A 27,594-nucleotide genomic window follows, 5' to 3' on the forward strand; every position below is an offset into this window, starting at 1 on the left:
TCCAAATTAGATCTTCATCCCCCAACAGTGGCTAAAAGAAATGGGAACTCAATCACAGGGGGTAGGAGTGGGTGGGTCATCCCTGGAATCAAATGATTGACTAACCCCAGATGATATTAACTATAAATACTGTGACGATGCATCATTATCCATCTTAACTGCACCACAGGGCACCCACACAGGAATACCTTGTGCTTCACTAGAAATAGGAGTGCATATTGGGGAGGATAGCCCATCAAACCTGAACCCTGATGTATCTGCATCGCAGGACACCCACACAAGAAAACCTTGCGTTTTATTAGACACAGGGGGGTATAACGGGGAGGATAGTCCATCAAACTTGAACCTTGATGCAAGCTTATCGTTTGATTTTGATACATTTGGCTCGATTATGTCATGGAATATTGCTGGGCTGAGTACCAAGGTACAAAGCCCAGAATGGGCCTTGTTTGTCAGTCAGTTTACTATCTGTATATTCCAAGAAACGTGGCTCCTTGACCCTCAGTATCTCCCAGGGTTTTTAAATTTTAGTGTCGCCGCCGTAAAAGGCGACAAGGGACGACCCTCGGGGGGACTAACTATCTGGGTCAAACAAGATTCTGGGATCACCGTAAAGGAGCTCACCTCCAATCATAAGGACATACAGATTCTTTCCCTTGTACTTAACCGAGCCAAACCGCTATACATCTACAATGTGTATGCCAGGAGCACAGGGGGGCGGAAGTCTGACACCCTTGCTGTTCTCGAAGGCCTTATTGAAAAATTTCCCCCAAACTCACGGCTGATTATTGCTGGAGATTTTAATGTAAACTTTGAACCTCTATCGGGTGGTGATTCTTATTTTGTAGATGATCAAGATAGCCAGTGGGGGGTCCCCAAGCTAGAACTGGACCCAGTAAAAAGATGGACTGACCTGGTGATCCAGATCAACTCAATCTGTCTGAATAAAGGACTAAGGGCAGCTAATGGTAGGACCTCAAAAGACAGGATGGGTGCTGTCACATTCAAGAGCGGCAAAAGAGAAAGTAGAATCGACTATATACTAGTCCACCTTGAGGTATGGCACCACTTGGTGGATATGATGGTTGTTGACCGCCTTGAGAGTGACCACAGCCCCCTATGCATGATCCTTTCCTACTGGAAAGCGCCAGTGGCAACAGAGGATCCAAGTAAAGGAAGCTCTCAACCCGTTGTACTGGCAAACGATATGCGCCACCTAAAGTGGGCCAAAGTTGCTCAAAGCCAGTCAAACATTGACTTTATTTTAAAGAATTTAGAGCAAGCTATAAAGGAATTGAGTGCCTGCTCCAATGCCGAACCTTTTACCCCAGAAAGAGAAAGTGCAATTAAGGTCCATGAAACCCTTTTTTTGCAAATAAAAGGGTTATTTGTTAAACCAAACAACTTGAACAAAAACACGACCGACAAATCTCCGAGGTGGTATTACATAGAATGCAGAAAGGCACGGCTGGAATTAGGACAGGCCATTAAAAACGGATCCAGTGCTAGTGTTCGCTTATCCAGGAGCGCGTACAAAAATACCATTCAAAAATCCAAGCGCGCCTGGGATGTAAAAAGATGGGAGGAGCTCAAGGAGGCCAGTTCTCCTAAAAACTGTAAGCAATTTTGGGACTTATTGAAATGGGGCTGTGAAGGCCGCCCAGAAAAACCCCAAAATTGGGTAGCCCAGGTTGATTGGGTAACTCATTTTAGGCCCCAATACGCTAAAGGGCTGGAATTACCCGCAGAACAGAGAGAAGGGATTGTATGTACCCCCTGTATGGAAGATGCGTTTACTATCATGGACATCCAACATGCATTAGATTCTATTACACCTGGAAGGGCGCCAGGTATAGATGGTGTCCCAGCTGACATCTTCCTAAATAATAGAGAACTTTGGGGGAAGTACATACTACTACTGGCGAATATGTTAGCCAGCGGTTCCCCAATACCCGAATCCTGGAATGGGGCGGAAATAATCCCCGTTTTCAAAAAGGGCGACAAATCGCTCCCAGGCAACTATCGCCCGATCAGTCTAATCGATACCATTCAGAAGATCTATGGTAGACTGGTATTAAATAAAGTCCATTAATGGGAGCGGGAGATGAACATCTTGCCCCACCTCCAAGCAGGATTCAGAGCCTGCATAAGTACAGTCGATCAAGTCTTACATTTTGCAATGCTTTATTGGAAAGTTGTCCAACTTGGGGGAGGTAGCCTGTATGCTGCCTTCATCAATTTGAGGGCAGCCTTTGATCTTGTACCACGGTCCAACCTTTGGTTTGTCCTGAATGACATGGGCATGCCTCCCACTCTTCTTTCCCTGATCATTAAATTGCATGAGCATAACTATGCCCAGATAAGATGGGGGCCCCCTGGGCGTGTTACAAACCAGTTCCCGGTAGAGAGAGGAGTGCGCCAAGGTTGCGTGTTAGCGCCTACCCTCTTCTCCCTCTACATTAACAACGTCGCAAAGACCCTGTTAGAGGCAAACGTTGATGCTCCAATCCTAGCAGGCGCAAAAATACCAATCTTAATGTTTGCCGACGACTGTCTTATTATTTCCAAGACCCCAAGTGGTTTGCAAAAAGCACTCGGGATCTTCGAAACATACTGCACTGATCATGGCCTGGAAATTAATGTCTCAAAATCCAAATTCATGTCTTTTAACCAACATAAGTCATTCAGAGGAAAGGTGATGATGAATAACTTACCCCTGGAGCAAGTAAAATCGTTTTCATATCTAGGTGTTACCATCCAGCATGACCTACGATGGAATGAACAGTTTGAAATAGCCACACTTAAGCATAGGCAAATCGCAGGGGCATTGACCCGCGAACATGCCAGGTCCCTGACAAAACCAATGGCACCTGCAGTTACGGTCTATAATGCAAAGGCCGTGAGTGCAGCACTTTATGGGGTTGAGATGTGGGGACACGGGAACCTAAACAAGTTAACTGCCTCTGAAAACAGGTTCCTACGAAATCTTGTCATGCTCCCACACAGTACCCCCATGGGCCCGGTTTTACAGGACCTAGGCATGAAACCAATTGAGATTATTGCAAATCTCCATCTTGTATTCTATTGGAGGCGAATATGGGTAACGCCGGAGTTGAAAATATTTGCCATGGGACTTCTGGACGTTATCAAAAGTGATGTCTTCCACCAGATAAAATGGCTCTCTGGAATTAGAGCGGTTCTCAGAGAGCTGGGTCTGGCGGAGGCATGGGAGGACCCAGCCAATGCTACATTTCCCTCGAAAAAGGTCATCAAGGGTTTGTACTGGGAGATGATATCTTCAAAACTTTTTAGGACCATTCCCCCACTTTCACTAACAGGGGTGTTTATGGAGTTCAAGGATGGAACTCGTTTCGAGACATTCTGGGACGACATAACGAAGCCACTGGATAGGAAACTTTATTTTCAATTGAGAATCGGCCGTATACCTGTCAGATCTTTCACATCCAGATGGTCTAATGGTGGAAGTAGCTCTTGTCCATCTTGCCTAGATCCTAAAGAAACAGTTAGCCACTTACTCCTTGTGTGTCCGGCTTACGCTGCCCCGTGCAGAGTTTGGCTGCGACCCATGGCTAAATTGTTAGGCACTCGGAGTGGGATTGTGGCTACTAGAATCATCTGTACAAACCCAAGCCCTGTAATATATATAGCTGTGGCGAAATTTTTAGGATGGGCCTGGATTATTAGAAACAAAATTGTAAAGGGATAGGTTTTTGAAAATGCACTTTATACCTGAATACTTGATGTATCTTAACCTGATGATTTTTATTTATTACTGTAATTAATTTCTTGTTTTAATGTTCTGTGTAAATTCGAATTCTTTTTTACATAATACTTTTTTATCTGTAATGCTTTTATGACTATGTCGAATAAAGCTTGTTTGACTGACTGACTGGTTTATGTTGCCAATAAAAGAGATACACACCAATGGTTTAAGTGGTTTCTGGTAAAGGTGAGACCACGCATTATAAGGAGTAAAGTGCTTCCTGGAGTACATAAAAAGGATTTTGAAAGTCAACCCAGACTTAAATCACCGTATAAAGGAACATGGCCTTCATTCTTGTTCCATGTATATGGCCTGTGTCCTTATGTGTGCCCCCTTATAATTCACTTCTAAGGACACTACTGACAGTTTCACTAGTGGTATTTTAGACAATACATGTATTAAAAAACCCTTGTAGAAAATAGTGTAGATATGTATGATAGTCCACACGGGCATGGGTAATTGCTGATTTGGGTGATATCTTTAAAATACATGTTCAGTGCTTTCCATTCATTATAAGAGATGCTGTTACCTTTTCAATGTATCTGCGTGGATTGGAATAATTATTGTCCCCACACAACATCCCCCTTGGTTTATTACATAGGCAGAGGACACCATGCCTGTATTTAACTACTTAAAAGAATGCTATCTTTATCACTTTACAGCAGACCATTAACAAAACAAGATCCCTTTGCAAGGTCAAACTGTGCTAGTCATTGGAAAAAAGGATGGTGTTGTAGGAGAGCCTTTTGGGGGCGGGGCCTTCTTCATTAGTGCTCACCTATCACAAGCACTCATGTGCAATCACCCCTTTACATCCTTTACCAATCATTCAACATTCTAGCTATATTTTATCCCTCCACTGCCTTTAAGCATATTCCTGGTTATGTTTCTGGAGTAGCACACATCCTCTTCCTAGGGTTACCACCTAACTGATTATTTTAATGTGCCAGCCGTTACAACAATCAGAAACTAGATTGGTATCTTTTTTCCTTATCAGTACATACTTTAAATAGGAACTGTAAGAAGAAAACACTGTAAATGTGTTCTACAGCTTTGCTGATGACCAATGATTGACAATGTAAGTAAGCAAACTTTAGACCTATTTAGAGGAAGACAAATAGGTACATCTTGTTAAATTAATCACAATAAACGTTAGGAATGATTATGCTCACTTTAGATTTAAATTCAATTAATAGCAGAGTTTAAATGAGCGTGTACAACAATTAGCACTTATCTCTGGACTGTTTCTTCTGTGGTTATGCTTATGACTAGGCGACCCTCATTGTTGTGCTTGAAGCCCTATTTCTTTCCTGCTCAACATAGATGATTGGCTCACTATTGGATTGGATGGTGGAGCATGCATCCTTGCTCACAAGAATTAGCTCTCTTTTAAAGGTGATGGTTTATGATTGGTTGCTTCCATGGTAAAATCATTAAGCAAGGGTGATAGATGCTTCAGACATATACTTAGCCATTTTGGTTGGTAACCGTTACAAGGTGGTTTATAAAGAGCTTCTTATTTTACCTTAGATTTAGGATCATTAATTATTTATATGGATGTGCGATGTTTACTTTATTAAGAATTCTGTATGAACTAAATTATGTATAATGTTCTTGCTTTAATGTAAATATTCTTAATTGAATACTAAAGATATTTTTTACAATTAACGTTTATGGGAAAACACTTCTCTAAACATAATTCATTCTTGTAGGCTTTACTGGAGACACAGAGTTTACTGCGTACTATGGTTGCAAATTTCACTTTCAACCTTGGATTTTCTGGGAAATTTTACCACACAGGTAAGAAGTAAACGTGTATACTTCATTTTATGTTAGTTTGAATTTGTAAGCACATATAATCTGAAACTTAAAGTGTAATACATTTTCTACGATTGATGACCCTTTTCAGAGGCCCATACCTTTGTCTAAGCATTTATTCCTTACTAACTCAGTACTGGAAAGTATTAGTTGACATTGAACTGTTTCAATAGTTGTACATTTGAAGGGAAAGTTACATAAAGAATAAGACCAGTTCTATATTTAAAGTGAAAGAGATGTGAAGAGGAGATTCACTAACTGAAATTTGATTCCTGAGTTTTCCATAACGCCCGCACTCTGACCCCACTCCCACATGTATGCCATATCTCCCCATCATGTACTCCTTATCACGCCAAGAAAAGCCAACTTACACGTTTGTCTTGTGGTGGTCATTTGTTGGCCGCAGTTTATTAGGAATATAAGGAAACATGAATATACTTTGCATTTTGCATGTTATGTCATAACAAACTTCCTTGGTATTGTCTCTTGGCCCTTCTGGGTCGTTTCCTTTGGTAGGTTGGGTTTTTTGCGCCCCTTTTGCGGGGGAAGGGAGTAGCATCTGTCCTGGAGTTAGGCCACCTCGCTACCTTGTCTGACTTTGTAGTGCCCTGCCATCCGGTGGGGGCTGGGCTGCAAGCGCCGTCTCCGTTTGCTACCCCCTCCTTCGGTAGGCCAAGCTACCCAGCCGTGAGGCATCCCAGAGTGGGTGGTCCTATGCACCTGTCCTTAGGCTAACTCGCCCAGCCGTGAGGCATCTGAAGGTGAGTGGACCTTTTCTGGCACACCGCCCTCCGGTGTGCCTCTGTACCAACCGATATCAGCGTAGTTCTTCAGCACGCCTTGCCTCTTCCTCAGCCCTGTGACATTGCTGTTCTTTAGGTGGGGGTGGGTGGGACAAGATTGTGCTCTGACGCCGTCGCTGCTCCCCCCGCTCCGTGAAGATAGCAGCTTGCCTGGGGGAGCAGAGCTATATGCCCCCCGCTCCCCTTCCCCACCTCCTGGTGGCCCCCTGTTCATTGGGGGGTTTGTATCTTGCCCTGGCCCCCATTAGCCGGGGGTTGGCGCCACTTAGGTGGCTGCTTGGGGGGTGAGGCGAGGGCCGGGGGCATCCTTTCTCCCTTTGTCCTGCTTTTTCGCGCCAAAAGGGCTGGTCTCCCCTGGTTTGTCCGGGAGGCACGGCTCTGGTTATGGCGCCGGCTTTCAAGCTCCCTTCGAGAGCAGCCTCTGCTATTCTCCATCCAGATTTGAAGTGAAATGAAATGGGAGAGAAATAAGAAGAAAGAACAAAAATAAAAGAATGAAAGAAACTAAGAAAGGAAGAAACAAAGGCAAGAAGTGAAGGGGGAGAATGGAAAGAAGGAAGAAGAAAGAAAGAAACTATGGAAGACAGGAAGAACAGAAGGAAGGAACAGATAACAGTGAATGATAAAGGTTTCAGTAACAGTAGAAACACAATAAATCAGAAAGTAAACATGCTGTTCTATCTAACCCTGGGCAAAGCAGGTTGTTTGCGAAAGTTTGCGCAACTTCGCACTACGCGAGCTGCACGTAGCACAGTGCAAACATGCGTAGCGTAGTGCAGCGGTATTTTTTGCTTGCTCGCGGTCCTCAACGTGAAGTTGGCGACCGCGAGCAAGCAAAATGACATCCTCAAGAGACTTTTTCCTTGTTCATGATCGCGAGCATGGAAAATAAACCTCCCGGCGAAATTCTCAACGCGGGCGTCAGGTTTCTCATTGTGAGTGGTCGCGCATGCTCGCGACCACTCGCGATGAGAAACTACCAGTCCGCATTGAGAAAGCTGCAGCTCGAGTAAAAATCTACTCGAGCAGCAGAAAAGTACAGCTCGCACTGTGCAAGATGACATTTTCAATGATTGCACAGTGCCGGATGCTTGTCCGCACTGTGCAATCATTGAAAACGACATCTTGCACAGTGCGAACATGCTACTACACAGTTCACGAAGTGCTACAAATAGCTCGTGTAGTGCAAAGTGCACTTCGCGTAGCTTCGTGTAGCGAAACTTCGCGAACTACGCCCACCCCTAGTCTTATCCACCATTCTAGTATCAAATATATTGTGGCAGTTGAATAAATAAAGCATTAAACACAATAAGGTACCTAGAGACTTCACTGTTCACAATTGTAATATACTTGTTCTCAACTGATAACTGTTTAAATGCATTTTCATATTTACCTCAGCTGTAAAGCTGCAGTATCTAAACCCCACCTTGTCCTTAACACATTGCATTTCATAGTGTCATTTTCTACTGTCAAAATAGAGCTGTTTCATTTCTTCTTAAACCACAGAAGCAAGTCTATAAAGACAAAGCTGATGTGAGAATGTGACCAGGCAATAAAACTCCTTAAAATGTCAACTTGCCACTTGTGAAGGGTGGTATCAGTTTTAAAATAGAGTGCAAGTGAACAAGGTAAGGTCAAAGGAACATAGAAGAAGTGGTGTGTGCAGAGTGAGCAGCAAAGTCATGTGCAACCTGACTCATACTGTGTGGAACAGTGGTGGTACAATAGGTGGCCTGTGATAAAATCGATGTGCACACCACCCACAGACTTCATGGTAAGGCACTGATGCTGAGTCCCTAACTGCTTCATATGCCCCACATGGCAACAATGTGGAGCTCCATGCTGCCTGCCAAAGCTGTCCAGTGTCTTTCTGTCAGTGCCACTATTAATGGCAGGCCGCCTTTTTGAGGCCAAGTATTTTATGCCCAACACAGAGCCTTGCCAGCACCTTCATCATTTCATCTGCATGAAAGCTCTATCATGAAGCTCAATAATAAATAAGAAAGAAAAATAAAGACCAGAATAGTGAGGAAATCTTAAAGGGACACCACAACCGAACCAACCTTTAAAAACACTGTGCCTCGTTTACAATATTTTGCCGTAGGGCAGAGCAAGAAGCCTTCCATCTGCGCTGCCCTATGACAAAGGAAAAGGACAGGAATGCAGCTTATATATCAGATACTGTGCATTTCTGTCCTCTTTCCCTGTGATGGTATGCAATTGGCCGCAATGAGCCAACGCAGGCACCATTCCACCATGGTGCAAGGGTGTCTGTGTTTGTGGGAATTATTGTTTTTGTGCAGGAAGGGAATCCTTACTGCACAAATACAATCAATGGAGGTGATTTCCTTCTTCTATGTGTACTATATGAATGCAGCCACATAGAAAGAGTTGTAAAGAAGGAGAAATGAAGTTATTTCTCCTCGTTGGGCCTCCCTCACACCTGCCCTGGAGAGGCATTAGGCTTTTGACGCATTCCCAGGTTTACAGAATGTTGTAAATCTGTAAATGTCTTAACAGCCAAGGGCGTTTTGTGGGAACACACACCATAATGCCCATGGAACCCCTCCCCATCATAATGTGAGGCAACATATCTACGATGCCACGAGAACCCATGCATGGTGGCTTTATGTGGCCTTGTAGATATGGCACTGCAATGTGCTCCTCCGGAAAGTCATTAAAAGTGATGCTTCAGCAGTGCAGATGCCTTGTAAATGAGGTCCACTATGTGGTTGGTGGACTATGTCTCTCTGTTAACTGTGGTCTGATAGAGTATGCATCAGTAAACTAGGCATCCAACATGAGACCGACTGAGGCAAGCAGATACAGCTTCGCTAGCAGTCAATGTGGTGTGTTCTCAAGGTGCCTTCCCATGTTACACATTAGACGAGATGTAATGGAAGTAATGACATAAGGAGAACATGAAATGTTGAAGTTAGAATGTGAGAAATGACAGTTGGAGAAATCATTGCTTGGAAGACACAGAGCGCTTATTTAACTTCCAGATATATTTTAGTTCACAATAGGACAGTGTGGTAGGACTATGCGTTGGCCCCCTAAGACCCCTGAATTTCTTTTTATTGAAAACGGTAATTCATGCACTCATAACCTCATGGAGGGTTTATGCCAATGCAATGTACTAGCGTCTCCCGGCGAATCAACTCTAGAGACTCCCGCTGGTGCAGAATACTGCATCTCGACTTTTCCTTAAATCTCCGAAAATATGACCGTATTTATGCACACCTCAAGGATACACATTGGCTAAGTATCTGCCAAAGAGTTCATTTCAAAGGGCTGGTGATGATGGCTCACAAAGCTTTCTATAAGACTGGCCCCACTAATTGGCCAACAGGCTCAGTCACTTCCTTCCAACAAGAGCTCTACACTCCTTAGATGCCTTGCTGGCTGCTGTGCCCAAAACTGAGAGGAGGAAATGGGGCGGCACCTCCTTCTCAGCCCTTTCTGCCTCCGCTGGAATGCACTTCCCTTTCAACTACGGGCCACCTTCAACTGGTACCTAAAAACCTGGCTGTTCAACCAGGCCTTCTAACTTTCCACCTTCCACTAACTAGTGTTTACTGGACCTCAGCACCGGGACGTTCATACGAGTAGCCATGCACTCTACAAAACCAAATAATAATAATAATAATTTGTGTAGGTGTTACTACAAACACCCTCCATCATCTCCAGTTCTTACAGACCATGAGTCACTTCACTCAACCTCTATAGGGCCCTAAGGCACCAGAGCCTTTTCCCAGCCATGCTTGTACCTCCCTAGTAATGTGCCCAATAGCTAGCCCAGGTTGTGAGATCTGTTGCTTTGAAGGCTGATAACTCAACTACTGACAATCAAGACGGCCTAATGCTTTACCCTAGCATCTGGCCCTGCTGTTGTTTTCAAGCAGGTAAGCGAGATCTGAGGGGAAAGCTGGTTCCCGTGGAGTGTGGCAGTTGGTGGTCTGCTACGGTTTATGAGGTGAGGTCAGGAGTGGGGGTGTTGGAGATGACAAACAAGGGAATTAAGGCAGCTGAGAGGGTCCTGGGAGGACGGGTCCTGATCTTCAGTCTTGTCTTTAGGGTGTTTGACAGCAAGGTGGTCAGTAACTCAGGTATAAAATTGCGAAGGGTGGCAGTAGTTGCAGGATGTCACAGGGAAGCATGTTGTTTGCTTTAATATGCTGGCAAGCAAGCACATTTCCCAGAAGTGAAAAACATGCAGAAATATCTAGGATAACCCTGGAGGATCTTAGTCAAACATCCAACCCCCAGGATCCCCAAGATCTCCCAGCACATAAAACCTCAGCACATAAAACCCTGACAGAGAGGGAGCTAGCAGATATAAGACAATACTGTGACAGAATAGGGAAAGTGGCAGAAATGTATTTAGCAGGAGCACTATGAATGTCACATGTAGTATAACCTCTGGGCAGAGTGGTAAAAAAACTAAGATTGTAGTTACCATGAGGTCTCTGTGTTAGTAACCCCTGCAATGAAACAGGCTCAGATACAGAAATAAAATAATAAATAATCACAGGACCAAAAAGCAGTTGAGGGCATTGATACTCTTTATTTCGCTTACAACAATAAAATGTCATGAGATGGTCAAGGGGTGCATTCAAAACTCTGAAACCTGCTACTCCTCCCCTTGGGCACAAATCCTGGATTAGAATGTCAGAAGCAATGAGCATAGCAGTTCCTAATGAAAGCAGAGAAGCATGAAACTACAAGGTCATCAAGCCCATTATCCCTATACAATACCCTGGCGATATATGTGCATGTTATATTAGACAGATCCACTGATGCGCAATTCAATTGAATCTTAGAAACAAAAAAAAGAGCAACAGAATTATTAATAATAGTATTTATGACAACAAAATTCCCAAGTGACACTCTGATCTAATGCCCCCCTCCTATGAAGTACTGGAACATATAAATGGCACCCCACTGCAGAAGTTCATCTACTCAAATCCCGCTCAGGGTGAGATCTGATATTAGAAAGTGGGAAACTGCAATAAAACTGGAAGTTAATGACAAATCTAATGACAAACATATTGGCAGAGGAGGAAAATTACCAATGCTCAAATCTTTAAACCCACTAGCCATACCTTTCCTTTCCAAAAGGAGCAGTTTGAAATCCAAGGCCACAATTATTGTGAGCAAGATTAAATTGACTACTGTGCATCCAGTAGATGTTGAATAGGCACTACACACGCAGAGCACAGACAAGAGTCTTGGAGCATTGGTAAAAAGGAAAGGCGTATTTCAAACAAGCAGACCCACCACCGGACTGTTGCCTTGAGCGAGGAAGGAAAGAATGTGGAGGTAAACAAAAAGCAGAAATCCTCAAATGCTCCACTGACCAGAAAAGAAAAAGTGTATTAACCCATGCCAAAAGATGAGGAGTACAAAGATGAATACGTCAAATCATACACTTAAACTGTAAAAAAGACATCAAACATAACATATGTTTCAATAAAGCAAAAGCTCAGGACCATGGAATAACAAACAAGGAGTCAAAAACAGGGGCAGAAGCCATCAATACCTAGAATAACCTAGATAACCAAGGGCAATCAAATTAACCTACAAACAAGTTAATCATAGGAGCACTTCTCAAAGACATGCAAATGAAGATTCAGAGGCCAGCTCGTGATTGGAGCTAATAAAACACTTGCTAAAGCTAAGCCATAAGGTCAAAGAACTATGGCTCAAAATCATCAACAGTATGCAGAGTAATGAGAACCATAATGTGCCTGAACAGAACAGCTACTGCAAAAACAACAAGCTGCTGGAAGGAATGAGTGAACTAATCTCAGGCTCTGGCGATCGCTCTGGGTCATACCCAGGCCATATTTTTTTGCCCACTGTGACATTCTAGACAGATACCTGCTGTAGGAGGTTGGGTTTTAGATCTAGGGAGGGGAAGAACCTTCTTAACCCCTCCCATGCTGGTGACGGAACAGCTCCGTCACCAGCCTCGGTCGCGCTGTGCTGGTGACGGAGCGGTTCCGTCACGGTCCGCTCGGCGCGCCGCTGATTTCACGCCATTGAGCGGGCGGGCCGTGACGGAAACGCTCCATCACAAGCACAGCGCGCCCGAGGCTCGTGACGGAGTGGTTCCGTCACGAGCAGGGGAGTGCCCGCGGCCCCCCCTCCCCCCTAGCACTGTGGCGAAATTGCCGCCGCAGCAAAGGGGTTAAGCAACAACCACAATCGCTGTCAGGGTGAACCCCAAAAGTTGCTCAATTAACCTGTGCTTAACCCTATGGTTGCTTAGCACAAACGCAGTCAGGCATAACTTGGATGCAATGTGCTAAGAATTTATGCAACACTCAAATAGTAATAAAGTGGAAACACAACACAAGAAAATCCCACATCAAAATAGCGAAAATTTTGATAAATAAGCAGACACCAACACAAATTAAATCCAGTCAGTATAACCAGAGTGATGAATGATTGAATGGTCAAGTGATAAATAGCGCCTAAAAGATCAAAGCGCCAACTGTGGGCACCTAGTTGCATGGCACCGGGGCAAACTCGATAGTTATGGTCAACCACTATTCAGCACAGTTTGGACTCAAGGAGTGGATTGGGCCCAGTCTCTGTTTGCCTTAGGACTTAGAAGAAATGTTGGTGTCCGAGAGGAGGCGTTGGATGAAGTCACAGTGAAGATTTCTACATTTGGACTTTGTCACTGTTTTCGAAGTCAAAAATCTCTATTGGGAGGAAGTTGCACGCTGGAGCTGACAATAGCTCCACAAGTCTGGTTACCATTCTGAAGAAGAGCAGCTGATCAGGATTTGCTACTGCGGAGAAGAACATAGCAGGAGTTACCGTGAAGTCAGGCCTATTGCGATGCAGCTTGGGGAAACGTCGAGCAGGTGGGTCCTGGTCTCCTGCTGGTTCTCAGATCACCTTTTGGTGGAACATGTTCCAAGTTTCAGTTTTGGCTGTTACCATTAGCACCAGGACTAGGTGCGCACCACTTGAAGAGCAGAACTCACTTCAGGCAGGGTCCAGGTGCAACTTTGAGGTTGTTGGAGCTTCTTGTTTCCCTGTAATGCACAACAGGAGGCCAGCCAACTGGTAGTCCTGGCCTCAAGCAGCAGAACAGTCCAATGAGGGGACAAGGCAGGCTTCAAGCAGCAGGGCAGTCCTCTGGTAGCAACAGGGCAGTTCTCTGAGGTACAAAACAGGCTTAATCAGCATTCCAGTTCTCTGAAGTACACATCAGACCTTCTAAGGGTCCTCTGCAGGTCTAGGAGTGAACTGAAGAGTTGGTTTGTGGGTCCAATATTTGTACCCATTTGAAGTGGAAGAAATGTCTAGGCCCTTCAATGTCTGGTTTCTGGAGATAACCTTCCTTCCCCTGTCCAGGCTCTAAGAGGTCCAGGGTGACAAAAGAATGGTGGGAAGTTCTTTGTGAGTGTGTTGGAGGCAGCCTCTTTGAAATGTAATTGGGGCATGGAATAGCTCTATGCCACCCGCCCTGGCAGGATGACCCATTGTGCCAACACCTAGTCCCCCTTTGTCTCACTCTCTGGGAGGAATGCACATAAGCAAAGTGCCAACTATTCACAGTCATGTGTTCTAGGACACAAGCTGCAGGCACCACATGTGACATTTTCAGAATGGTGACTTAAATCCGACTTTACCACTAAAAAGGATTTTAAATTACAATTCTTTTGAGACATTTCTACTTATTCCCAATCAAAAGTTATCACTTATTGAATATATTAAGGTAATCCAATGTTATCCTATGGGAGAGGTAGGCCTCAGAGTAGGGAAAAATTCATTTTGAAGTTTTTCACTACTAAGACATCTAAAACGTAAAAACGCACATCCTACTTTTTAAATGCAATGCACCCTGCTCTATGGAATGTTTAAGGTCTACCATAGGGGTGGCTTACATGTATTAAAATGGGAGGTTTAGGCCTGACAAAAAAGGTTTATTTTACTGTGTCAAACTGGCAGCTTAAAACTGCACACAGGCTGCAAGGGCGGAGTAAGACATGTTTTAGAGGGCTGCTTAAGTGGGTAGCACAATAACTGCTGCAGGCCCACTAGTGACACTTAATTTACAGGTCCTGGGTAGAAGTAGTACCACTTTACTAGGGGCTTACAAGTAAAATGAATGTGCTAATTGGGTGTAAGTCAATGTTATCATGTTTTAAGGAGTACAAGCACTTTAGCACTGATTAGCAGTGGCAAAGTGCACAACATAAACAAATGTCAGCAAACAGTAGGGAAGAAGACAAAATGTTTCGGTAAAGTCTACACCAAAGGATGTCCATTCTAACTCTCACCTTAAGCAAATCCATCTTTTTCCTGCTCCTATATGAACAGTCCAGCCAGAACTGCCAGGCCAAGTCCCGCCAGATGGGAACACAAGCAACCCTAGGCCAGTTTTGACCAACTTGGGTCTCATCAGTAAGATGTAGCTTGAGTCCTATGGCACAGTGAGCATGGGACCCACATGTGGGCATACCTGTCCCACTTAGGGTATCAACTGCAAAAACAAGTTGATGGAATTAATGCTTCGACTACTGCAAAAACAACAGGTTGATGAAGGAATGCTTGAACGAGTCTCAGCCACTGACAATCGCTCTAGTCAGCATTCCAGGCCATCGTTGTTTTGCCCACTGGGCCATTCTAGTCCAAGACCTGCCTTATAAAAATCAGTCTCAGTCCAATGGGAACAGTCCAGCCAAAACTGCCAGGCCAGGTCCCTTTCAGAAGGGAACACAAGCAACACAACACTGGTTTTGACCTACTTAGGTCTTATAAATGAGTTATAGCTTGAGTCCTATGGCCTAGTGAGTATGAGACCCACATCTGGACATACCCATCCCACTTAGAGCTTCTACTGCAAAAACAACAAGGAGATGGAAGAACTGCTTGAATTTTTCTTAGCCAATGGCAATCACTCTCAGCCACATTCCAGACCATCATTCTTAGGTTGCTTGTGTTCCGATTCAGAGAGGACTTGTGCTGACAGTTCAAGCTGGAGTGTTCCCATTGGTGCAGACACAAGACAGATTTGCATATAGCTAGTTTCAAACTGAGGTCACATGGTGAGCAAAATAACAAGTGACTGGGATGCGTCCCGATTTACCCTTGGATGAGAATAATTTAAGCATTATAGTCATCACTTTTTTATATACTTGAGTGCAAACCCAGACCAGGCTTGAATAGAAAAGCAAGGGCAAGTATTACCTGTTCACCAAAGTTACATCCCTAGTAAAACACAAGTGACCCGATTCACACAGGTAAACTTAGCCACTTACTCTAAACTTAGACCAAACATCTAAGGTTATGACTTTGGGAATTCACAAAGGGCATTTACCAGTACTATCTTTATGTCTGCACTTGGGCTGGGTCTTTGACCCAAGTGCGGACATAAAGATACTTCTCGTAAATGCCCTTTGCGAATTCCCAAAGTTGTAAACGGAGACGTTTGGTCGAAGTTTAAACCAAACATCTATGTTTACCTTTGTGAAACATGCCCTAGGTTGAAAACCAAACTTGCAACATTTCTGAAATATGGGCTGAAGAGACCCGTGGTGAATTTAGGTCACTAAATACACTTACTGTAATTTTCAGATATTACATACTTTCTGTCAGAGAACCTTTGAAGGAGGTACATAGCTGTCTGAGATAAGTTTATACAGCAAGGCATTAACCGAGGACAGAAAGTGCACCCCTTAGTTGCAAAACCGGATGCGGGTTGGCTATTTCCCACCACCAATGACTGATTTATATTTTTTTAAAACCCTACTTACACCACTTCAGAGAGAGAATTTACCAAGTTCTGCAGAGGAAAGAAGTCTTACCTGCTTCTACTCTTAAGAATTCCTATCTGTTAGCTAAAGACCACAGGAGAGAGATGTCTCCTACTATATTTATGTAACTATTAACATTATTTTGCTACGGAACTGATGAAACAAGCTCCTGCTATAACAAAGGGCTAATCAGGATCACCGTCTGGCTAGTGGAGCCTGCATGTCCCTGTTAAAGGCCCCTTCCACAGCAACGGGTTGCAATAAAGCAAGGGTGAAGGCCAGTGATTCAGATCCTCTACATAGTTCATATCAGTTGGCAGGAGGAAAAGTTGCATTTTGAAGCAGATGTGTTCTCAGCTTCAATCTGTAATGAAATAGAGAAAGGATTGCAGCGAATTTAATTCTGTGTGAATACCACACACAAGTGCCCAAGTCACCTAACCCATAAGTGTCTTATATCAATAAATATTTTATACAAAAAGTACATTATAAAAGTTTACTGATCTGATGTGTTGATTTTGAACATGAGCGCTTCATTCACTGAACTCGTGCTGTATCTGCATAGAGATCGGTAAGGGCTGATAAATATAGCTATAGCAGGATGGATGAATGAGTCAGTTCAGTTAAAAAAAATTTTTTATTTAGACCTTAGTCTATAAAACATATTACATTAACAACAAACCTTTCAACATTTTAAACCTTAAAATCTTTACCATTTTCACTAATATTCCCTTTGGACTATACACCATATGGAATAACCCACATCAATTCAAAATTAAAAACCTTAAAATATATACCATTTACACTACAATTTTCCCTTGGACATACAATAAACCAACATACCTTACAACATATGAGGCAATGTACGTTTGCAATAATTTACCATAAAGCTTTCCTCTTAGTTTTCAATCAAAAACAACCTCTTGCACATACAATATCTAAAAATCGCATTGCTCGTCAGAACATGTGAAGATCAGTGAGTTACAAGTTTGAACCCTGGAAGGCCTGCTCAGTTTTCCATCTTGTGTTGCTAAATTGAGTACCATCAAGGCTCGCATTACAAGTGGGCTGTATATTCCGATGGACCTCGAAACGCACCTCAAATAGGGGTTCCGCTGAAACTTTGCTGCAGAGTGATATTTCATCTGCTTTAGGCAGGCGAAGTCTACAGATGGAATACTGGGAAAATCGGTGGAAATCCAATTTCTGCATTTTATGCCCCAAAAACTCATAATCCTCTATATTTTCCCCTTCTGAAAATATCGAGACCCCAGTAATGGTCAATCCCGGTTTAGGAAATAACAGGTATTTTTATGGGCCACTCGTATTGAGTGAGGGCTTAAAGTAGGTCATGTTAGCCCCTGTTATTCACTGAAATATTTTAAATAAAAGTTATTCGTTTTATAAAAGCTCTCAGGTTCTCTGCATAAGAAAAGTTGTGCATCTCCAGCCTGATCAATTTACTTTACTTCAGCCTTGAGTGTTACAACATGTCTGCCGCACACCACTGAGAGGAGGTGCTAAGTTGCTTTTTAAAGTTCTGCAAGCTCTGCAGGAGACCTATCTCAGGGAGACAGACAACCCCCACGGTTAATGGCTGCACTTCTGAAGCCATGAATTAGACTAATGGGGATTACTAGTCAGGAATCTTTCATTTCATGTGAGCAAAATTCATTTCTGCTAGACCGTAATGCGCGTGCGAGAAATATCAAGAGGCATATAAAGCGCACTAAAATAGAACAAAGCCTCTTAATGAGTTGAGGCCTGCCAGTGCCTCCATTAGGAGTCCAGTTGCAATCTGCGATGAACGATGCATCTGGGTGCTTCGCTCGCATTGCTCTGTCAGCTTCCGGGGTCAAACTCTTGCAGTGATTTGTTGCCCAAACATGCACATTGTTCACTCATTATAAATAAAATATGCCAAGGTGTTCTTTAATTATTGCAAATGTCGATTACTTGCTCAAAGAGACCTTTGTGGCAAGATGTTCTTTGCTTTTTATTGGTGCCTGTGAGATGGGCACTGTTTTATTTTTAGCCAGGAAATGTTTTTGGTTGAGAACATGGACAATTTGGGGATATGGGGTTCATGCATTGTTTTTATTTCAGATATTTAATTCAGACATGCTCAAAGAAGATGGCGTCCACGTTTATCTGTCGCATCTCCTTTTCAACCTACCTCAGCGAAGTACACAAACTTCAGTTTTGTTTGTTATCATCATTGCTAGGTCATTTTAGTTTCCTGAATTAAAAAATTTGAATATTCTCCCTTGTAACAGCATTTATTTATTTTTAGATCCATGAAAATAATCTTGGCATGAAATAAATGTCAGCCAAAGATAGGTAGTAAACAACATAAACTGATTTGCATATAGCTGGGTCCAAACCGAGGTGGCATGGTGTGCAATGGGGCTTTGTGGGGGGGGGGGCGACCAGCGGAAGGCCTGCCCCCCCTGGGGGGTTTTGGGCCGTGGGGGGGGGGGGCAGCAGGACCCGGGGCTCGTTGGGCTATTTGAGTTGTTTTGGGGCTGATTGGGCTGGGCTGGGCTGGTTTCGAGCTGCAAGGGTTTATAACTGGCCATTTGATGTCACGAGCCACAATTTTGGTGGTCGTGACACGACAGCAAGTGTGGGAGGTCTCAGGGCTTTTTTCTTCCCTCCCGCCCACCCTAGAATTTTTCCTTTCTCTTTTTTTCCCCTTTTTTAAGAAATTATTTTCACTGGGTTTCTTGCCGGATGGTTTTGGTTTGCCAAATCGTTTTCCGCCTGGTTGATTTGCTTGGGAACAGGTGCATGGGGTGGGGGGGAAAGTTTGTATGGGGTTGTCCGACTTCCTCCTCACCAATAACATCTTGGATGACTCCCAACACGGGTTTAGAGCGGGTCATAGCACCGAGACCGCCTTGCTCAGTGTTTCAGAGGATCTCCGTACCATTCTCGACACCGGCGGTACGGCAGCACTGGTCCTGCTGGACCTTAGTGCTGCCTTCGATACGGTGTCGCACGAGGTCCTCTTGACGAGATTGGAGGAAGTCGGTATTACAGGGACAGCTCTGGGATGGTTTAGAGACTTCCTCGCCAACAGGTCTTTCAGAGTCTCTACCCCCCCCTACATCTCGGAGGAACATAGCATTGGACAGGGAGTGCCGCAAGGCTCTTCCCTGAGCCCCACCCTGTTCAATGTATATGTCCGCCCTTTGGCGGAGGTGGCTAAAAGAAACGGTCTGGCACTTGTATCCTATGCAGATGATACCCAGTTGGTGGTGTCACTTAATGACAGCAGTGGTCTGGAGGCTCATCACTTTAAACAGACACTTACTGACATCACCGGCTGGATGACGGCGAATTTCCTTCAATTAAACGCCGGGAAAACGGAGATATTGCTCCTGGGTAAAAACACTTCGACCTGGGGTGACAACTGGTGGCCTGATGTCTTAGGCCCACCCCCTATACCGAAGGAATGCGTCAAAAATTTGGGAGTCTGGGTGGACTGTGCTTTAAAGTTCACTCACCACACTAAAAAAGTAGCTGCCACGTGCTTTGGCATTTTGCGTAACATCAGGCCCATTCTGAAGTTCTTTGACTGCCGCACCCGCCAATTAATTGTCCAGGCGACCATCCTTTCCAGACTGGACTATGCCAGCTCTCTTTTATTGGGGGCAAATCTAGCTGAAATCACTAGATTGCAGAGAGTTCAGAATGCGGCAGCCAGGGCTCTGGTAGGTCTCCCGCGCTATTCTCCGGTATCTGGAGCCTTGAGAAAACTGCACTGGCTCCCGGTGGGCAAAAGGGTCCAGTTTAAGGCATTGTGCCTAGCTTTTAAAATTCTTAAAACCTCCTCTCCCCCAATGCTTTGCCCGCTTTTGTCAGAATACATCCCTAGAAGATCGCTCCGTTCAGAGGGGCAGCATCTTGCAATCATTCCTCGCACCAGACTGGCCAGAGTGGGCGGCCGTTCCTTTAGCTTCCTGGCGGCCAAGTTATGGAATAGCCTGCCTGAAGCTATCCGTGGGATACAGGATCTCTTAGCCTTCAGAAAGGCTGTCAAAACCCATCTTTTTCAATAACTTTTCCATTTTATAACTCATCTCTTCTCTAACTGCTCCATTTCTGCGCCTCTCTTCTTCTGTAAACTGTTTGTTCACAGCGCCGGGACGCCCCTTGGCTGAGGCAGCCTTGCGCTATACAAATCACCATAACATTAACATTAACATTAACAGGTGCTGGTGAGGCGCGCTATGTTGCGAGGGGCATTTTTCCTAGGTCATTCGGGCTATAATGATGTTGGTTACAGTTATGAATGAACATAAGAAGTTTACCTAGTTAGGTAGGTGTAGAGAAGTTAGAAATGGCAAGTTGTGTATATAATTGTTGCATTGGGGAACATGTTTAGGGGAGGGCATGGGGGTAAGGTAGTAAGACAATATTTAGTGAGGATTAGTTTTTTACGGCACAGGCCAAGGGATTTTGTTTGTAAGGTGCACCTATTTCCAATAAAGCTGCCTTTTTCACACCAACAAGCTAGTCTGTGGTCTGTGCTGCCCCACCCCTTTTAGGCCAAAAAATACGACAGACTGGGAAGCCTCTGTGGATGAGATTAAATCAGGCATTCAACCCATCACTATTTTGTATACTTTAAACATAGTCCGTTGTTTTCGAAAATTGAGTTTTATGTTATGTTAACAGATTTCTATCAGGATTTTATGTTGGCCATAAGTGACATCAGAGCATGAAGGGCACAGTAAGGAAAAGGCTGAGCCTGTTCACTAGAATTCGGCCTGAATCCATGGTTGTGAGCAGTGCAATTATGTAATTTCGAAAATACCGAACAAAAATTCAACCAACAATCATTAATTAAGCAATTTTCCAGCATTTTAATCCTTGATGATTGTTGGTTATGCAGGAGGGTGTCTCAATACCTTTTTCAAGTGAGTCTTAGCCCTCGATCAAGAGTGGCTGTTAAATTCTGATGTTGGAGATGTGAGCATTGCACTAATTATCGCTTACCCACAATTTTCTCTAGGTAAGTGTTGACATTTTCCAGGAGAAAATGCCCAGTATACATGCAGAATTTGGTGCGATAAGCACCAGGGGTTTAAATGGAAAAATAAGTGCAGGTACTCATCAAAAGGTGCAATTGGCTAGGTGTCGAGTTTGGGTGGGGACAAGAGAACTACTAAGGGTGGGAGAAGTGACGGGCTAGGTTTTGAATCTTTCCAAGCTTTGTATGCAAGACATGTGCACGCATTGTAATTGAGGACCAAAATATAGGTACATTTAGATTTACTTCTCTTAACTCCACATCTCTGTCCCTTGATATATTGTTAACGTACATGGATGTTGAATTAAGCATAGTAAATCTATAATATGTACCTTTCGATATGTTGCTCCACAATTTTTGGCTTCTCTATTCTAGTAACTCGAGATTTCACACTGGATATTCCTTTCTATCCCAATAGCACTTACTAATAAGTACTTATTGCTACCCAAATTAACCCTTTTCAAGCAACCTCAGAGTAATAAAAGATTGAGGAAAAAACAGTAAGGTTTTCTGGCTGCTTCTTCATGTATCATAACGCACTTAATTATATGGCAATGGTTTTAACATGTGACCTACAGGTGACACAAGGATCTCTGCAACAAAAACAGTAACTGACTGATCTATCGCATGCTGACCCTCTATGCAATTTTATAGTGAAGCAAACCTGTGACTAGAATGCACACAGGCCTTTCCAGCTAGTGCTTTATGCACCAAAGTACGTGTAGTGCCATTGTACCCTAGCACTTGCTGGAAACTCAAAGATCTCAGTAACAGGTCATATCGTAATATGCAGCCTATTGTGATCAATCTAATAAGCTATAAAAGAGAAACTATCACATTTGTCTTGTTGTCAATTTTTTGGGGCAGAGTTAAAATAAATAAATGTATAAATTCAGACTTTGCTCTTTGTGACTCCGCCCAATTTCTGCTGACACTTGCCATTTCGGCATGAACAAAACTGGTGTTGGTGACAAGAGGGCCCATATTTAAAATACTTTTGTGTACAGTAGGGTACACCTGCTGCATCATTTGTTCACAAAACTGCTGATATTTCCTTAAAGAACTTGAAATCATACAATTTCAACAATTCCCTTATAATCAACTCTTTGTCCTCTGCCAGGAAATGAAAAGACACTTCCTGCACCCACGCTCCAAGGTCTTTGGAGTCTGAAGGGCTGCTACAAGATTCTCATTTCTAAATTACACAGCCAAAGTAGCAGATGTGATTACTTCTGCTGAATACATAAAGAATGTAACTTGGCTGGTCAGGAAATGCGGGAGACAGACTGTTAATTCACATGTATTCTGCACAATTAAAAAAAGTCCAAATACATTCGCCTCCTACCTCACACACACGTTCACCCCCTCACATACCTAAACTCCCATTTCATACTATGTAACATATTCAATTAATTGCACATACATTTCACATCTGCAGGCAAAGGGAAACATAGAGGCAATAAATGGGCCCCCTCGGTTCCCCCGGGGTGAGAACAAGTTCCCCAACTCCCGGAGCAATAATCACTTTTAAAAAACACACTTTGAGGTTAATCAGGAAATTGGTTGAGAAGGCAGGGATTTACTTTAAAACAAATACGCTAACATTAAATTGCTGATGGTCCAAAGAGCAAAGAATAATCCATGCCACACCCATCCATATTAGGTTTTACGAATCTACATGGAACTTCTCTACCACATTGTGTTAAGTCCAAGTATAAAGGCCACCCCTGCAGCAATGCAGTATTAAAAAATATTTCATCTTTAACCGCTAACTCCTGCACATGGTCCTAAAAAAATGTAACATAGTAGACAACACAATTTCCTGTTTTACCCCAACAGTATGTCATGTTCATAATAGGAGGACGTTACGTAACATGAATATACCAGTTAGAAAAAGGTGGTATAGATTATATTTCAAAAGAGCCTACATAGTTTAGAAAAGTGAAGACCACAAAAGTACATGACTTTTAAAAAGAAATCCAGAGCATGCAGACATGTGATGGATGCTTACATGTGGACATGATTTTCTTCCTCCGTAAAACCATACTGGAGGTAAGATGATCTGAAGCATACTGTTATGTTACGTCATATTGATTTGTGTAGCGCACTAATCACCTGAGAGGGTATCCAGGAGGTTTGCGCAAATGTGTAGGTGTGTGGTCCCCAAGGTGCTTATTCGAAGAGCCAGGCCTTCAGCCTCTAGCAGAACTCAAGAAGTGAGGAGGAGGCTCTGATGTGTTGATGGAGGTCGTTCCATGTGTTGGCTGTAATGTAAGGAGTGTGAGCGGCTTCCAGTTTTGCTTTTATGGATGCGGATAATGTGTGCAAGTAAGCGAGAGGCAAAGAGTGGCTGGTGGGTTGGTGAAAGTGTATGTGGCTGTTCAGATATTCTGGTCCTGTGTTGTGTAGGGCTTTGTATAAGGGAGAAGGTTGAATTGGCTATGCTTGTGAATAGGGTGCCAGTGAAGTTTCTTAAGGTGCAGTGTGATGTGAGTGCGGCACAACTCGTTAAGTAGGAGTCTTGCAGTAGTGTTTGGATGGTCTGGAATCTGTGTTTGAGTTACTGTGAGGTTCGGCAGTAGAAAGTGTTGGAGTAGTCCAGCCTGCTGTTGATGAGTGCTTCCTAGATGATATGTCTGGTATTCTGAGGCAATCATTTGAAGACCTTTCGCAGCATGTGTAGGATGTAGAAGCAGAAGGTGCACACTGTGTTTATTTGAGCCGTGATATTGAGCTGGTCATCTGGGATGATCCCTGGATTGTTTGTGTGGTCTGTGAGTGTTGGTCCTACCTCCAACAGCCACCAGGTGTAGTCCCATGGGAAGGTCTTGTTGCAGAAGAGCAGTACGTCTGTCTTGTCGGAGTTGAGCTTCAGGCAGTTGGTTTGCATCCAGTCTGCTGCCATGGTTATGGACCTGGTGAAGTTGGTTCTCGTGGTGGTTGTCTAATCCATAAGGGAGAGGAAATAGTAAAGTGTGTGAAATAGGAAAGGTCACTTTTTTGATAGGTGTTTTATCTCTGCCTATGACCAAACATCATAACTATTATTGTTCTTATTTGCTGCCCAACTGCATATATGTTACTTATTTATATGCCACTGTAAACTATAAATCTGAAACTGTGATCCCGTTGGTTTTCAGATATCATAGTACAAATCTCAATTATAGTTATTTTTAGCAAAACGTGGGGAAGATTTACTGTAGTATGGAGTAAAAACAAAAGATTAATTATACTAATTTATACACCACAAGCCACCGCCCCCTGCAGACACTTTCACGGGCATTCACCACAGATCAAGGGCACTTCATGCATTTTAATGAAGTAGCATTAATTCACAACAGTATGAATTGGTTACTTTAAGCACACGATTTTATTTACCAAAGGGCCACCTGTATCATACCCCATCACATCTTTTTTTCAGAGACTCATAAATCACACAGCTGGAGAAATAGTTGACATCTGTTGCATGTCATCACGTCTTCATTTTCAGTTTATTTCCATATGCATTGCAGTCTATCCTTCTAGTTACTGCCAGGCCTGTGAACAGATTATACATTGAACTGTCCACTTTTCTGAACCTACCTCATAAATAACTAAATGGTGATTTTGATATACATGGTCAAAATGCCTATTATTACATAATTATCATGTGTATATCCATAGATTGACCCTAATTAGGAAACACTGGCTTGTTGAACAACAAGAGGTTTGAGGAGCTAGTCTGTGATGTGCGGGGGCAAAAGGGATGGGGGCATGATCCTGTACAAGAGTAAGGAGGAGTACCTGGTTTCAGCAGTAGAGTCAATGGAAGGAAGATTTCAGAGGGTCGGCATTGAGAGTCAGTGAGTTGCCCATTGAAGAGATGGGTCTTTCTTTGCTTTCTGATTTGAAACGTGATAGTGTGAGCTTTTTGTGAGGGGAAAGTATTTCTTCTTTTGTCCACTAATGGAGAAGGAATGATTTCTCTTTTTTTATCTTGTTTACATTTTTTGATGTGGGGGCCTGCAACGTCCTGACTCCGTGTGTTATTCATTTGAGTTTTATATAGCGCTGGCTAGACCCGGAGGTATCAGAGTGCTTTACATAAGGAAACAATGTGTTACAAATTACAGAGATTTCACATTAATAACAGAATGAATACATATTCAATACAGGAGTTATTAGTGAAAAGGAGAGTCAGGATCAAACAAATCAGGGAGAGTTGGGAGTCCACAGGAAGGAGACAGTAGCGGAGGAAAAGACGAGACAAATGTCCGAAGACCGGCTGGGTACGTGAAGGCCAAAGCGATGTGCCAGAGCCAGTCTCCCCGATAGCTGTCGGAGCAGCTCCACCGGGGATCGGCCATGCGGTTCGGACTCCACCGGCTTAGGGTGAGGATCAGGAGGTGAACAAAAAACTTGAGTCCATGTGTGGGTGAGTCGAGATGGCGAGGGTGGGGGGTATGAGAAGATATGTAGCTTGGCTGCCCTCTTTAAATCAGGTAGGTCGAAGTTGTTGATCACTGTGACTCTGAGGCTGGGGCTTACAACCCCAAGACTTGTCCTTGACTAGGTGGGACCAGTGGCAGCCATTTTAGGGTCAGACGCGGAGTGTTGTTCAAGTCCTTGTTGTTAAGGACAGGCCAGTTGCCTGGTTAAAGATTATGGTCGACCAGGAGAGTGTGTTGCTTACCTTTGGCACCCTGAGGTGATAAGTCTTTCAGCTAGGTGTGGTAGTGTGGCTGTTCTTCTTTCTTCCAGATGGTAGGCTTTGGAGCTGAAGATGGAGAAAGCATTTTAACTATCTTTTGAACATATGAGAAAAAAAGCATATTGATTGGAATTCTTTTAGAGGTACAACTTGATTGTTGATGTTAGACCTCATATTACACCCTTATTTATTAAATTATGTTTTTACTTGCATTAGGCTCACACAGAATTCATACTTTGGGCTGTGATTGTGGATAAAAGAGGTGTTGTCAGGTTTGGGAATGTGTAAGCTAGCAATGCTTGAAAACCACCAATTTTGGAGTAGGAGTTATTTACGGAAATATGACTCCAATTGGGATGATGTATTTGTTTGTTATGCATGGCTCTCATAGAGAGACTATAAGTTTATTTCAGTTTCTGAATCTCATAATCCACTGCTATGACATATTAACAGTTGATAATAAAACTGGCTCCCTACTTTTGTGATGTCATATGTGCCTTCCATGCAAGGCTGACAGGCCTCCCTGAGAGCCTGTCAGCGCAGCTCTGCTTTTGTGCTTTGACTGAAATCAGAAAGCACACTTGACATAGGCGGAAGGAAGGCAAGGAAGGTGGAGGGGTTTGGTCATGGATGGCAGGTAAGTTTTATTGTAAACGTTTGTGACAAGGAAATATAATAGAGACCATGTACTGTATGGCTCCTCCATTACTCCTTTGCCACTGTGTAGCAGCTGAAAGCAAGGCCGGAGGATTTTGGGGGAAATATATAACATAAAATTATAGATGGGTAAAAAGTGAATTATGAGTATGTTTTTTACCTCTGGGTTCTGAGTGACACCATAGACAACTCGAGCTTCACTCTTCTTGTTTATTTGATGTAACTCAGAACATCTCGGTGAAAAACATCCCCGTAATTCACTGTTACCCATCTATGGGCCTGTTTCACAAAGGTAAACTTAGACATTTGGTCAAATTTAGACCAACACCTAAGTTAACAACTTTGGGAATCCACAAAGGGGAATTATGAATACTATCTTTATGTCCGCACTCCGGCCAGATCGCTGCCCCAAATGCGGACATAAACAAAGTATTTGCCTAAATTTAGACCAAACTTCTAAGTTTATCTTTGTGAATCAAGCTCTACAATTTCATTTGTTTATTTGTCTAATCTCATTTTAATCTAATGTATCATATCTAAAAATGTTTATTTATTTTTTTCTTTGTTTTTATTTATTTATTCATTGTTTTGGTTTACTGCTTGTCTGCATCGAAGCATATGTTGTTGTGAAAATACTAGACAGAAGACTTTATGTAATATCATATAATGTTACTGGTATAGGGATTGTCCTGCACATATTTATAAAACACAGTGCTACAATATGAAAGTTAATTATTATGCTTAGCCTTTTTTCAGGTTTGATTTTGAAATGTAACAAAAAGTATATTTAAAAAAATTTAAAGAATGCTATTCTGGAAAAAAGGAAAACAAACCTTACACCTCCTTTGTGTTAATATATGAAACCACAGCAAGGTTATTGAGAAAGCTTGGGAATGTTCAATGTAAACAGCAGCACTCACCAGCTTTCTGTTTTTGACATAGGTTTCCTTGCGAAGTGTTCTTGTGTTTTCACACAGGCCTATAATTTGCTATGTTTGAAAGGTATGTAGATTCAATCTGCTAAT

The 27,594-nt window shown here is 43.1% G+C and overlaps 1 protein-coding gene across 1 annotated transcript in view; it reads left to right on the forward strand.

Moving 5' to 3' along the window:
• LOC144819964 (bifunctional heparan sulfate N-deacetylase/N-sulfotransferase 4) overlaps positions 1-27,594 on the forward strand; it is a 994,778-nt gene that overhangs the window by 236,448 nt on the left and 730,736 nt on the right. Inside the window, exon 2 of the mRNA XM_078677645.1 lies at positions 5,497-5,584. Coding sequence (XP_078533771.1) covers positions 5,497-5,584 — 88 coding nt within the window. The remainder of the gene's footprint in view (positions 1-5,496; positions 5,585-27,594) is intronic.

The sequence above is a fragment of the Lissotriton helveticus genome, chromosome 2_1 (genome assembly GCF_964261635.1).
Source record: "Lissotriton helveticus chromosome 2_1, aLisHel1.1, whole genome shotgun sequence".
Taxonomy (NCBI): Eukaryota; Metazoa; Chordata; class Amphibia; order Caudata; family Salamandridae; genus Lissotriton; species Lissotriton helveticus.